At 41.7% G+C, this 15411-nt stretch overlaps 1 protein-coding gene across 1 annotated transcript; it reads right to left on the reverse strand.

The window, feature by feature from the left end:
• Positions 1-1642: 1642 nt before the first annotated feature.
• GJB7 (gap junction protein beta 7) lies at positions 1643-11999 on the reverse strand. Its single transcript, XM_027901434.1, has 2 exons — positions 8303-11999; positions 1643-3163 (listed from the first exon to the last, which is right to left on the reverse strand). The coding sequence occupies exons 1-2, from the start codon at positions 8426-8428 to the stop codon at positions 2384-2386; spliced, it is 906 nt and encodes a 301-aa protein (XP_027757235.1). The 5' UTR covers positions 8429-11999; the 3' UTR covers positions 1643-2383.
• Between the last annotated feature and the right edge of the window lie 3412 nt (positions 12000-15411).

Here is a 15411-nt window from a genome sequence, read left to right on the forward strand (position 1 = left end):
TCATGAGTTGCACTGTCAAATACTCAAATTTTTCAGTGCATGATGTGAAGGCTACTTGGCAGTTTGCTGTGAGTGAGTCGGTTACACAGAGTTGGTCCGTAATAAATTTTCAGAATATTTGTCATGTAAGGTACTGGCTTTGTCAGAACTGAAGTATCCTCCAAGACTCGAAACATGCTGATTTTGGAATTTATTTATCATTTCATGGCTGTTTGAAGATAGAAGTAAAAATAAAACTTTGAACATACATTCCAAAGAATTAGAGTTCTTGTTTCATGGAAAAATTTTTGGTCTAAATGGGAATCTCTGACCAGCCACAGAGCTTTAGGGGATGCTTTAAAACCCTTCAAGCGCTGACTTTTATATACTTTTTTATTAGAGAGCAGCTAATGCACAAATTTTATCAGAAACCTGTGTTGTCTAAACTGTGTTTGCTTCTCTTCATTTTTTCCCAAATAAACCTTACTTTAAAAAAAATGAATAAATACTTTTTCATTAATGTGCTGTCTTAAAATATGTCCTCAATAATTAAAACCCAGACATTTTAGAAACACTTTTTTCTATCATAGTGTTACCTTTGTTTTTAAAAAATTATGTATGAGGGCACAAAAGGGCCAAGATGATCTTGGATTTTGCTATCAGTTGCTCAAACTGTGGAAGTCACAGTTTCTCAGGGCTCATGGGCAGTCGTTTTGCTTCATGTATTCTTTGGTGGGTTTGTCCAGTAACTGCAAAAGACTTCCTAACTGGAATTTCTGTCATGAGCCCCATTCTGTGTATGTAGAGATTTTATAGGAAACATCCTGAATTCTGTAAAGCGCCTTGTCTTGATACAGGTGCTGATTCACCATCCCTCGAGGTGTAAAACTTCAGCTGGCCACAGGCTGGCAAGCTGGTATCTGAGGGACTGCTGTCACTGCTCAGTTCAGCAGCAAACCCTTATAAAAGTAGGTTTATTTTAGGGAGAAAAAACAAAACACACATTGGAAATCACAGTCTAAAGCACGTAGGTTATTCATTAGTTCCTAAAGTTAATTCTGTAACTGCTACCCCAGTACTCCTAATGCTAAAGGGTTCATTTTGATCAGGCTCAGTACTGCTGTCTGTTCAAGGGTCTTTCATTCCAGCAACAGAAAGAGCACACTGAAATAAGTTATTTAAGGCACTAGTTTCTGTTGTCTTAAAAGTCTAGGTTCAGCAGAAGACACGTCTTAGCTAATTCTGTCCTTTTCCAGTTATCCCAAATGATACACATAACACAGAGCAGAAGTGTGTGGTATTTAAGAGACATGTAGAAACTTGGGGGGAGGGAATAGATGATCCTTTTTTACTTTATTTCTACCAGAGGTTTTTCATATTTTTAGATTTCACGTGTTCTACAGTAGAGAAATTTACCAAAGGAAAGAGCAGCGGTATTTTCAGCCTGCCTTAAGGGACCAGATTCCAGGCTACTCAGTACTAGGGACTGCTGGCTCCTGTTCTGCCATACTGTGTGGTCTGCATTTCTCCACTCCCTCCTGGGGAACTGGGAATGATCCGTTCTCTTAAATGCCACAACCACAGAGCAGAAGACAAGTCTAAGGACTGGGGAGCTGCTTGGTGCAGGTGACCAGGAGTTAACTCTATGCACTGGTGTGTGCTACTTGCACAAGTTTGAGTAAGTGCCTTTTCTTAGAGGATGTATTCTGATGATTAATACCCTTAAAATTGTAAAGGGCTCAGATGCTTTCAGGAGGAGATGCTCCATAAGCAGCTAAAAAAGCAAGTCTGTCTTTGTCACCATGGGCCAAAATAGATATGTCTACCTCTTCCTAGTTTTTTCTTTTTTTGAAATGTTTTCTAGTCCGCTGGAATGGGCTTGTGACTATACAGTTCACTTCAAACACCAGCACTTTCCTATTACGGTTTCAACAGTCATCAGATTCACCCAGCTGACAAATGCTGTACATCCCGTTACTGTTCAGCTTCTTAATCAATCCCAGGTTCTTCTACCTCTGCATGTAAAAAGCCTCTTTTCACTTGTACCAAAGCAGTTCTGTGCAATATTCAACACACAACTGTAAGCAATTGTTTCACATGATTTATCATAAGCATCTGTGTTTATATTAAAACTTCATGGAATTCTCAGAGTTCTACTCTTCTTGTTTCAACATGAAAAGATCTGGATGATTTTATGTATGACATACATAATGTAACTGAATTGATCAGCTCGAGTAATGGGGAACTAGTAGAGAAACAGTATTTCCTCTGTAACTATCCTTCCAGTTCCGTAAAGCGCTGATTGGAAAAGCAATTTGTCAAAAGCAGCTTGTGTAATGGGAGGGTGGTCTCCAGCCTTCCTTCCAAGTCAACGGGGAACGTTTTTTATGTTCATCTTGTGTATTCAAGGCAAAGATGAGGAGCTGTCAGGGAATCGTCCTGCAGCTGCTGCTCTGTTGTAACCAGTGATTTCTGATTTGCGGCAATTGCTTTTGGAGCCTTGCTGTTTCTTCACCTTTCTCTTCAGGTAACATTTCAGGGAGTATTTGAAAATGAGATAACTCAATTCACTTAGATTTAATATGATGCACAGGCATGAAGTTGCCACCAGAAAATAGAGGAAAATCATCTTCTCTGTGGGTTTGGAAATATAGCAGTCTACGGTATTGGGACATGGTCTTATGTCACATTTCACAAGATGCGGTATTTTGAATCCATTGTACAGTTTATAAAACAGAACAAGAAAAACTATTTCAAATCCTGTTTTTAAAATGAGGCTGATTAGGTAAGTGCACAGCAACCCACCATCTATCTCTCCTGGGTTTCTGTAAAGTTTCTGGTTGTGGCGTTTCTCTCTGTTCTCTCTGTAAGCAACATGAAAAACAACCAAGAGTGAAGGGGTGGAGACCATGATTAATTGCAAAGCCCAAAGTCTGATGTGGGAAACAGGGAAAAAATGGTCAAAGCAGACATTTTCACAACCAGGCTGCTTGATATTGCATTCAAATTCATCATGTTCATATTTCCAGATGTTTTCTGCGGCTGCAACATAAACCAGTAAGCGGAACATGAACACAACAGCTACCCAAATTCTTCCAACTCCTGTTGAGTATTTATTCACTCCACTCAGCAGATCACGTAGGAATCCCCAGCTCATTTTTGTCTTCAAGGAAAGAAGGAAATGCTGTATCAAAGAAACACAAGATCAGAGAGATGCTTCCTCTTGGGTGAAGAAAAATGAGACATTCATTCAACATAAAATATAAGCAGTAGCTGAAGTAATTTAAAATAATCAGGCATTTAAAAAGGAAAACAACAACAAGCTGATCTTATTTTTGATAACTTGTACATTCAGAGGCTATTACACAAAATTTATGTGCTGTTTAAATACATTTTCTCCATTAGGCTGAAGCTTAATCATTCTGTTAAACTGTCCTTTGTGAGAAATGTGCGTGTTCCCCCCACGGATCTTCTGACTGTCAGGTAGAGCTTTCTCTGGCAAGTTCAGGCTGGCACTCTACCACTGAAGTACACTTAACTTAGCCCTGCCAGTTAGGCAAATACTAAGCACGGGCAAATCAGATTTTACTTTCATATTTATGTATAGGAGCCACATGTCCCATAATAACTTGAGTACACATGTGCAAATTGATTTCTTTTTGTTTGTGGTCTAACTTCTGGTTAAGCTTGTGCCATATTTTAAATCCTGTCCTGCTTAATTGTATCTTATTTGTTGTATTTCTTATCATTTGTATATGATGTGTATATCTTATCACTCCAAAAATACATGTGTGTGTGTGTGTGTGTGTATGTTACAGTTTTTTAACTGCACAAGTCTTCCCCTGTCCTAAATCTGTAACATATATTTTGGAAGAGCTGTCTAAGGGAGCCACTGGCAGTGAGACTCATGTCCAAGTCAAAAGAAGACCTGAGATAACCACCAAGAATATACAGTCACCTTTCCACCTGACCCTGTCTCCAGGTCTGAGTGGATCTTTTGTTTTGTAAGAGCAAAAGTAAATGTATTCCCAAGACACAGAATGTCTGGGAGATACAAGAAGGGAAATCAGAAGTTTCCAGATCTTTGTGTTCTTTTAATGTCCTTATCCCATCTCCTGCTCCTGCAAGCTCTGCCTAGCAGGAGGGGAAATGTACACCTCTGTGGTTGTAATGTAATGTAATGTAATGGCCAGTCTTCGCGAATGAAGAACCAGGGAAGGTCTTTACACCTTCCAGCCTGCGCATTGGATTTTTAAGGTGAGACACAGTGTGCGTGGAACTGAGCCCACCCTTTAATCCTGAGGTTCATCTGCCGGGGCCAAGCGAGCTTGGACGGTGGCAGCGAGGTCCTCAGGATGTAGATGGATTGCCTTACAGGGCTAACGAGCTCCATCTGCCCGGGGAGGGGCCCCGACCGGGAATCAAACCCAGGCCTCGGCGATGACAGCGCCGCGGCTTAACCACTGCACCACCAGGGGCACTCAGTGGCACATACAAATCCCATCACTGTAGCTGCAGTTACTGCTGATGTGTGAGCAAGTTCATCCACTGGCAAGGTTGAGTACAAGTAGCAATCAGGCTACAGCATCACAAAGCTTCACAGGAAACATTGTCAGGCATTGGAACAGGCTGTCCGGGGAAGTGGTGGAGTCACCATCCCTGGAGATGTTCAAGAAATGACTGGACATGGCACTTAGTGCCACAGTCTAGGTGACAAGGTTGTGATCAGCCAAAGGTTGGACTTGATGATCTTGGAGGTATTTTCTAACCTAAAGGAATTTGTGATTCTGTAAAGCTCAGTACTTCTTTTGCTCTCTCTTGATTCTACAGCCCATCATGACCTTTGCCTATGGCCCGACTTCTGCTGGGCAGCAAGGTTATTTGGGTGTTCCTGCAGTGCTACCGTTAGAGCTCATGACTTACTTGAGGAACTGAGGGACAGCTGCAGGAATTAATATATTGCTGATTTATACTGGGAAGAATGGTTACCAAGCTACTTCTTTATGCCGCAGATAAAAAATAACAGGGAAATACCAGTTAGCTTATATCCTTTCAGACATATGCTGCTATGCTTTTAAACGTGTTTGGAGGATAGTGAATGTGTGAAATAGCTCTTTAAAGAGCTGTTTCTGTCCTCCATGTCTGTAAACAGAGCTCAAGCGGAAGATTAAATCAAGCTGTTGAAGACAGCAGCACCAGGGCTTTGATGCTTTCTAGGTAAGTAGCACGCAATCACTGCATCAGTCTCAAAGGAGCTGAACAGCAAAGCGTGATGATACCACTCTGATAAAGCACAGGCAAGGAAACAAAGTGTTCACAGGAGCAAGTATGAATGTGAGCACATATGTGTGCCTCTTGTGGATGAGCTGTCCTCTGGAGGAGATTTGACAGAAAACCTAAAGAGACCCCTCCTAGGATTTTTAAGATGTGCCCAAGCACTGCTGAAGGGAAGACTGAATTTTGCTATGCCATGTAAAATGAGTACGGTTGAAAGGGGCTTTTGCTAATGGCCACAATAACCACACCATCCTTCTCTAATGCAAAAAGCCTGATGTCACCTATCAATCCATGCCTGGAATTATACCAGTCCTGAGCCTTCAGCTGAACAGAAATAAAAGATATGCTGGGTCACCAGCAAGGCACAAAAATCAGTGGCAACCAGCATTGGTGGAAATCAGGCCATGGAGACACATAAATATAGACTGAGAAATCCACCTTGAGGATTTCACAGATCTGAAGATGGTTCCTGCTCTATATGCTCTGTTGAGGAGAAAATGAAATCTATTAAAGGACTGCAGGCAAGGTTGTACAGGACATTCAGCTTCAAGCCTAAAGGGCCACAGAGCCTGATTCGTATTAGTGTTTGGGTTGTAAGTGGCAGAGCCCCTCTGTTCAAAGGAGCTGCTAATGTGCCTTCAGAAGATTTGTTTGCTTTATGCACTGCTCTTGCTACAGATGTGGATGTTAACTGATGCTTTTGTGTGCTTTGAAAATACAATTAATTCACTGAAGCCTTGCAAAGAACATATGGAATGGAAAAACTAAAATGTACCTCAAAGATAAGGAGTTACTCAACAGATAAACAAGAGAAAATTGACTTCATGGGACAGCACAGGCACAGACTGATGAGAGGTTAAGTTACCTGAAGCTAGAGAAGACAAAAGCATTATGTGGGCTGTATGAAATTCAGAGCAAGGTGAGGATTCAGACAACAATAAAATAAATCTAATAAGCACACAGCTGAGCAGTAGGAAAAATATGACAGTGTTACAGGTTTTGTAAGACTTCTAAAGTGGCAATACACATCAAAGCAGATGCTGAGTGGTGTCAGGGTGTGACACTGACAGAATTGTGTTCTTACTAACCTAAGGACAAGAGAAATAAAAATGTGATTCAATCCTTTGTAGCCAAAAGGAGAGATTTCAGCCTTACCAGTCAGAGGAGGTTCATTTTGTGCAGAATGAATCAAAGGGAGTCAAGAAGGGAAGCTGGCTAAAGAAATTAAGTAGATTGTGGAAAATGTAGATGACATCAATTTACATCAAGGTGATGTCCAGTGCTGAGGCTAACAGTGAAATTACTCAAATGTTTAAAAAAGCTACAGAATGGCCAAAGCAGGATCTATTTGGCACTGTTAACATAAAGACTACAAAAAAGACTTGGTCTCAATTGGAAATTGCAAAGGAGGCACTAAAGAGTCTTAATCAGTAGAAGATGGATTGTTCCACAGAATCACAGAATATTCTGAGTTGGAAGGGACCCACTAAGTGCTCAAGAAAATGTTGAATGGAGCAAGAAGTGAGGTTAGATTTACTTCAACCCCTTGCTCGATACACAGATCCCCATGCACACCCCAATTTGGACAAAAGCTGAAGATTAGAGATACATTGGTTTGTTTTACTCATTCTCAACTGAAGTTCAAGTGATAACCATGAGAACAAGTTCTGCCAGTCAGTAAATAGAGCAGGTCATCTCTCTTCCTCCTCACATACATCACTGACTCCCTAGATGTGGCTTAAACCAACCACCACCAACATATGGACACATTTTGTCCTGCTCACTAGAGACACAAATGACCAGAACAGCCTCCCCACCCCTTGGTTTCCCTCAGATGTACAAATAACTTGGTTTCCTCCCTTGGGTCTGGGCACGTGCTCTGCTGAGCAAACAGAGTAACCTGAATGCACCATTAACTTCTGAGTGTGCTGAATGTACTTTACTGAGTAAAGTGTTTGAATAATGCTATTGTCATTGAATATATCCATCAAATATTCATTTCTGTCATTCACTGAGGTCCACAGAAGATTGGCTAATGTACACTGAGTAATGCATCTGTTGAAAGGCACAGGGCTCAGAGAATAACTTCACCTAGATTTCAATCAGCTCTGCTAATTTAATTACTTTAAAAGTAGAAAAGGTATCTTTGTGTGGAGGAAAACTGGGGGAGCGGGGAGGGACAGTAAGAAAATGCAAGAACAAACTGAATAACTAAAAAGAAGTGTGGAAAGCATCCAAAGTGTGAGAGGCACAAAGAGGGCAGACAATTTGGAGCTCAGAGAACTGAAAAATTACATGTAGAAGGCACAGTGTTCTGGGAAATGGAGGTGCAATGGTGAGAAATAAGAGAAAGAACACAGTCCTGTGAACAGTGGATCTATGAATTCTGGACATGCAAACTGAATTATCCTCACAGGTTGAGAGATGGAAAAGCTCTTTTTTCTGATCTAAACATTCTTGGGGAGTATTTTGCTGTACCTACAACTTACCCTTTTTTTAGTATATCACAGCATTTCTTTTTTTTTTTCTTTTTTCATTTTTTTTTTTTTCCCCAAACACCAAGGAAAAGGAAAAACAAGCATTGGCACAATGGTTTCCATAAACAACCAAACAAATAATGAAGCTTAACTTCAGATATTCATTAAGTAACTGCATTTTCCCCCTTATCTTCCCTGTTGATACAAGGAAGTGTGCATCTATTTTATGGTTGCTGAGCCTTTGTTTCATGGACTGCCTACTGCTTCCTTACTGACTACCAGAGGTGTGAAGTCCACAGGCTGAAAAACATTGATTTGCTTTTTATCTGGCTTTAAAAGAGCTTAGTTGTGCAGAAACTATTCCTGACAGTTCACTAGTCCCTGTCATGGTGCATCTATTCCAGTGCTCCAGTTCTATAGAAGAGGAGGGATGAGGAAACCTCCTGGGAACACCAAGGAACAGTATAACTCCATTCAAAGTCACACTACCAACCTGCCCATGCATCAGCTGTTCAAACTGTTTCACATCTGCAATAGGAGCTGAAAAACTATTACTACAAGCCACTAACCTTGCAACACCTTTGGTTCCTCCTGAATGGCGAGAAAGCCAAGGTGATCTCCAGGTCCTTATAAGAGAGTAAACAAGAGAAAACAGAAGGTACAAAAGTTAACTTTGACTTCTTCAGGCAGCTCATCTCTTATCATAGAATAAGCAAAGCTGTAACCTTAATACAGTACTGATACTCATTGCTTTTTAAGGCTCTCCAAAAACAAGCCAGGTAAGGCGTGACAGCCCTTGAGCAAACAGAGCTCTCCGGGCCGTGTGCTGGCAAAGTTGTTCACTCCTGCCACGACCGCAGCTACTGGTTGGTAATGCGGCAGTCTGTGCTTCTCAGGCTGATGTGAGCCAAAGGTTTCCCACCTATTTCATCCTTCAGATGCTTCCAGTGGAAGGTGGAGGCCCCCAAATGGCAGAGGTAAACATACTTGGTTGCTTGCTCTTGTCTCATGGACAGACAAAAAAGTAATCTGTAGACACTTTAGACTGAACTTCATTGATATAGACCCTTTATTAACATGTAATAAGAAATGGAGTCTTATCCTCAAAACATTGGCAATATAGACAAAGAAAACACATGCTATTGAGGTGGAGATGTCCACCAGAGAGGTTTATCCAGCATCACTCAGCACATCAGAAGCAGAGCTATGAAAACAACCATGATCTCTCAGCCCAGTCCCTTGCTTACTTTCCCCTTAGCTTACTGATTCTAACCACCCACTGTTCTGTGCCTGTTATTAACTTTTAGCTCCTTGGAGGAAGAAATAAGCCCTTCGGTACATTGGGAGATAAACCCCTGATTACTGTGATATTAAATGCAGAATTCCACAAACAATTGAATAGTGCTTAAAATATACATATGGTGTGTAAAAACACCAGCCTAGGTATTTATTTGCCAACCAGCTACAGAAAGGAAAAGGCTAGATGGAAAAGGGCTCAGCTGGTCATTTAGCACCATACTGAAGGTGGTTGGTTTGGCTTTTATACCTGACTTTTGCATGGGCTTCTGCATTTGGGACAAATCTTCCTTTCTGGGCTTCGGGATTAGCTGCCAAACATTCTCATCTCTGAAAATACAACTTCTAAACTACATTTTCAGTGGCTTTGTAACATAAAGCATGCTTGTCATTATTTTTATAGCAAGTGGTGACGAAATCCTGTCTTACTTTGTATTTAGGGAAACCACAACCACCACTTAAAAAACCAGCAGCTGCTGAGTGTGATGTTTTGCCAGCTGCTAATTGCTGTGGTCTCTTCTCTGCAGCAGTGAATGGGTTTTGAGAGAGGGCAGACACAGTTCACTGTTTTCTTTGTTACTCAGTAAAGTGTGTAATTAAAAAGAAAAAAGTTCAGCAAAATGACTCAATTTTTTTTAAGTCATGATGTACATGTTTCACCTACACAACTGCATTTCTCTTCGCCTTCATGCCAAACAGATAACCCATCTCTCTCATGCTTTCCTGATATAAACAAAAAAACTCCTTCTGAAGCAAATAATCTTCAATATTAATAAGTATTACTGTTCCATTCAGGCTACTGTTACCATTTTAATACTTTAGTCAACCCACAAAATAAAAAAAGAATTGAAAAAGTCAAAATATTTTCACATGAACAAGCAATCATCAATGGCCCCATTACAGTTTTTAATTCTGTAGTAGTTATAAAATACTGCAGTAGTGCAGCAAAAAGAGGATTATATCCTTGTTTTGTTCTGACTGATGGTACACTAAATTGAGGCTATTATCAAGCCTATTTGGCACCTGAAAAACAACTTCTCATTCAGTGAAACTACCTTTTATAACAAGAAGCTCTAACTTACCTGCACCTCAGTGAATGATTGCAGCTGGACCCCAGCTTTCTAGTGGAATTAACAATCAACAGTACATTTCCAAGAAAGGGAGTTACTCTTTAAGCCTTGAAGATGGAAACTGCTTATCTCCTAGGTAATATAAACTAAATGAGTGAAACCTGATCATCTCTCCTGGCTCACTGTTCAAACCCGAACCATAAAGCCTCTTGTATCATCAGAAAGATATGAGGAAACCGTGGCATTTATTTGAAGTCACAGGATTTATCTGCATCTTTTGAGCACTCCCTGGAATCAGCTCAAGCGCTGCATGCTTTGTTCTTTCACAGTGGCAACGGCACAGCCTGAACACAAGCGTGTTGTGAACCTTAATTCCCACCCTGTTTGCTCTTTGACATTTTACATCAGATTTGTATCTTGTATTGTCTTGAACAAGTCAACTGTCCATAAAACACAACTATTCTTTTAGGCACACATTACTCCTAAGAATACATTGCACAGCGCTCAGAAAGGCCTTTCTCTTAGAATTTTAAATTACAGTGGTTTTCCTAAGCAAGTGAAGCCTGCGTTTTCTTATTAAAATGTATTTTGGTTACTCTACATGCTAATCGATTCCCACATTGGACTAGGTAGATGAACCACTCCCCACCAGAAAGCCTATAGCTTTATTTTTAGTAAGTAAGCAATGGAATAAGTGTTTATGTTCTGCCTTATGCATCTTAATGAGGATCAATGCTTTGGTGGCCATTTTTACCTGGGATGTGAGAAACTGCTGAGAAACATTACAAAATAAGCAGAAAGACTGAATTCCTTGCCTCTTACATGAATTCTTCACGGAATAATTTATTCATAGTATAGTTTATTTAGCTTAAACTTACTGTGACTGTTATCCAGGAATTATATGTGAATGTTTTGTAGTTTTACAGAGAGGAAGGTACCACGTAGCCTAACAGGTGCCTGAATCAGGATCTTAGTACTCCAGAGAAGCTGATGCCTCTGGAGTGTGACTGAAGGAACCAGATCTTGGAGCTGGACTGCAGGGCCAAACAAAAGTCTGCTGGAGGGAGCTCCCTGCCAGATGAGCACCTTCGTCCCGGTACTGCTGCTGAATGCCTGACAAAAGCCATGGATGGCTGAACAAGGTCCAGTTCACATAAGTAATTCAAAGGCTATAATCGTTGTAGGAATACTGGGATTACCTGTAGTACTGTAGGAATATTGTGATAACTCGCAGTACTGAGAAAATTAAAATTGAACTTTAAATCCAAACTTTATTATGGTAATAAAGACGTCTGAGCAATTGTGACTGTCCTACAGAGATGGAAAAGAAAAAAAGCCCCAAGAGCCTATTGAACTGAGTAGTTACAATCCTATCACTTAAATGTCAAAGCTGTTTAAGCATCTTTATGACACCCACAACTGTATCTCCATCATACCTAGTATATAAACATTAGACAGTGCCACTCCACTGTATTTCATTAAGAGGAGCCAGAGGCCACTGAGCGGCAGGAAAGCTATAACATAGTCACCATCATGGAAATATGGTGGAATAACTCCCATGACTGGAGCATTGCAAGGAATGGCTACAAACTCTGCAGAAGGGATAGCAGAGAAAGAAGAGGTGATGGGGTGGCTCTGTACATTAGGAAGTTTCGACTGTATCGAGCTCAGTGCTAGTGATGATTAGGTTGGGTGTCCATGGGTAAGGATCAGGGGGAAGGCTAACAAGGCAGACACCCTGGTGGGAGTCTGTTATAGACCACCCAACCGGGATGAATAGGCAGATGAACTATTTTATAAGTGGTTGGCTGACATTTCACTATCACTAGCCCTTTTTCTCGTGGGAGACTTTAACTTGCTGGATGTCTGCTGTAAGCTCATGGCAGCAGAGAGGAGGCAATCTAGGAGGTTCCTGGAGTGTGTGGAAAATAACTTCCTGACACAGCTTGTAAATGGTGGGGCCCTGCTTGACCTGCTGTTTACAAACAGAGAAGGTCTGGCGGGAGACATGGTGTCAGAGGCCATCTTGGGCATAGCAACCATGAAAATACGGTTTTCAATTTGTGGTGAAATAAGGAAGTGGGTCAGAAAAACTTTTACCTGGGACTTCCAGAGGGTGAACTTTGGCCTGTTTAGGACACTGTTTCAGAAAGTCCCTTGGAAAACAGTCCTTAAAAACAAAGGGGTCCAGGAAGGCTGGACATACTTCAAGAAGGAAATCTTAAAGGCAAAGGAGCAGGCTGTCCCTGTGTGCCAAAGGAGGAGCTGGTTGGGAAGAAGACAGGCCTGGATGAATAAGGAGCTTTCACTGGAATTCAGGGAAAAATAGAGAGTTTATGACCTTTGGAAAAAGGGTCAGGAAACTCAGGAAGAATACAAGGATGTTGTTAGGTCATGTAGAGAGAAAATCAGAAATTCAAAAGCTCAGTTGGAACTCAATCTGGCTACTGATGTGAACGATAATAAAAAGTGTTTTTATAAATACATTAACATCCTAAATAGGGCCCAGGAAAATCTCCATCCTTTATTGGATTCAGAGGGGAATGAAGGATGAGGAAAAGGCTGTGGTACTTGATGCCGCCTTTGCCTCAGCATTCAATAGAAAGGCCAGTTATCCTCAGGGAAAACAGACCCCTGAAATGGTAGACAGGGACAGGAAGTAGAAGAGGTCCCCTCAATCCAGCAGGAAGCAGTTGGTGGACTGCTGAGCCATTTAGTCCCATTTAGTCTTTGGGACCAGATGGGATTCATCCGAGGGTACTGAGGGAGCAGCCTCTTTATCATCAGTCCTGGCTAACCAGAGAGATCCCAATTAACTGGAGGTTAACCCGTGTGACACCCATCCACAAGAAGGAGGATCTGGGGAACTACAGGTCAGTCAGCCTTATCTTTAGCGCTGGGCAAGGTCAAGGATCAGATCATCTTGAGTACCATCATGCAGTACAACCAGGGGAGCAAGCCCAGCTAGCACGGGTGTCTGAAAGGCAGGCCCTGCCTGACCAACCTGATCTTTTATGAGCAGCAACACACCCAGTGGGTGAGGGAATGGCTGTGGGTGTAGACTACCTGGACTTCAGCAAAGCCTTTGATATCATCTCCCATGGTATTCTGGAAAAGCTGGCAGCGCATGGCCTGGACAGGCTTGCTTTTTGCTGGGTGAAAAACTGTCTGGATGGCCAGGCCCAAAGAGTGGTGGTGAATGGTGCTGTATCCAGTCAGTCAGCCTCTTCTCGTAGGCAACAGGACAAGAGGGAATGGCCTTAAACTGTGCCAGAGGAGGTTCAGGTTGGAGACTGGAAAGAATTTTGTCACTGAAAGCACAGTTAAGCATTGGAATGGGCTGCACAGGGCAGTTGTGGAATCACCATCCCTGGAAATGTTCAAGAAATGACTGGACATGGCACTTAGTGCTACAGCTAAGTTGGCATGGTGGTGTTTGGTCATAGGCTGGACTAAATGATTTGGAGGCATTTTCCAACCTTAATGATTCTGTGTTTCTATGTGGTGGTATTTATATATTAAAAAGCAACTGTAAGGCACAGAAAATCTGAGAGTTCCAGGTTACTGCGTGTCCGAGTTCCTTACTATGGAGTTTGCTCTGTTGAACCTGTGAAATTTCTGCCCTCTATAGTCTTCTTAGGAGCTGTGTTCCCTGTTTGAGATCTGAAGAGCGCCTAGATGAGAGAGGGCACTGGAAGGATTTTAACTTATCACAGCTTAAACTTACTGGAAGCTCCAGTGTTGAAGGCAGAGGTCAGTCCTGGCCTGTGCTTCCACTCCCAACTGTCTTCCCAACTGCACTGGCCTGCTTACATCAGACTGTCTCACCCATCCAGCTGAAAAATAAACTGTTTGTTTGTTTGTTTTCTGGCAATGTTAGTTTTCAGCTGGACGAGGGAGTTGAGCAAAAATTGGCATACTCCAAAGCTGAGCAATTCTGAGATTGCATGCAAGGAAGACCAGAGCAACTACAGGTGCAAACAGGCCTCCCTTTGCCCCTCCTTTTTGGAGATGCAGTCTTAGCTCAAGTTTGTCTTTAAACCCATTCTAAGGTATCTGGCTGCGTATTGTTGTAATGAAAAAAGTCAGTGCTGCACACGTTTCTCTGTTCTTCCTTTGTAGTAGAAACTAGTTTTTTCTTTCCAGAGGGGATGCTATCAGTTTTGATAATATTCTGTTCCCAGTCAGAAACAATTTGCCCACTCATTAATGAAAGTAGAACCAAAGTGCCTTTTTCCTTCCATACTGAATTCAGTTAAAAAAAATTCATAAGCTTGATCAGTGTTTGAAGAATAACAATTGCTTTAATCTTTGCTGGAAGGCTTGTTTTCTCTCAGAGACACAGCTGGCTATCACGTATTATAGAAGATATACACAAAATGTTACGAAACATAGAAGATTCACTCTGAGAGATTTTCATTTTTTAAAATGTAAATTGCCTTAAAACTGTTTTAGATTGTCAGTGGTAGGGTCCCAACCACTGCATGCTGCTGTCTGAAAATTGCTTTCTTTCAGTGGGAATGACAGAAACAAGCAAGAGCTGCTGAAAAGCAGCATAAGGACTCTTGAGAACGACATGAGTGGAGCAACAACCACACAGAATGCTCTCAATGCCACCCCTGTCTAGATGGTCTGTTTGTTTCTTCTTCTGCAATTATGCCCTTGATATGACAGTATTGATGCATATGCCTCAGTGCAACAATGGGTCCTCTCACCATTAGCTGTGAGCAAGAGGGAGTACTTCTAATTTCTAATCTTTGCTTTCCCTTTCACCCCTAGACTTGTTCAGGACAAAACAAAACAAAACAAAACAAACAAACAAACAAAAAAAGGTCCCAGTTATCAACTCTTAATTAAAACAGAACATTTTTAACATCAGGCGAAACAGGAATGCAGACACACAGCTCACACTGATACATGAAAAAGCTAACAAATGCGTGATGAAAGTTGCCCCCTCTCAGTACAAGTCATACCAGTGCTGAAGTCCCACTGTAGATGCAAAAAGAGTTTTTTCTTCCCACAACAGCTCTGTAACTGTGTTTCTAAAGTAGGGATAATCTTATCGGTAGCTTGAGGCACCCTATCTTTATTCTGAAGACAATATGAAGCGCTGTTCCCGTGCAGTACTTGAAATAGGCAGGAGCTGTAAGGTCAGTGAGCAAAGACGAGGAGGCACTGCTGCTGCTCCCCGGACTGCAACAGGCTGGCTGTCGCATGCTAACAATGTCTGCGGGGCACAGCACCGGCTTTGCTCTGCTCCCTACAGAGGCTCTTCTGCAGCTCAGACGATAAGGGGACGTGAGTCTCAAGAA

Source organism: Empidonax traillii, unplaced genomic scaffold (assembly GCF_003031625.1).
Source record: "Empidonax traillii isolate 1590-97213 ecotype Southwest subspecies unplaced genomic scaffold, ASM303162v1 scaffold784:size441917, whole genome shotgun sequence".
NCBI lineage: Eukaryota > Metazoa > Chordata > Aves > Passeriformes > Tyrannidae > Empidonax > Empidonax traillii.

Excerpts from the sequence above, each read along its gene's own strand:
- GJB7 (XM_027901434.1), bottom strand. The coding sequence starts at position 8,428 with ATGAGCTGCCTGAAGAAGTCAAAGTTAACTTTTGTACCTTCTGTTTTC. Across the intron at positions 3,164-8,302 it reads GGAACCAAAGGTGTTGCAAG|CATTTCCTTCTTTCCTTGAA; the intron begins GTTAGTGGCTTG and ends TCTTTGATACAG.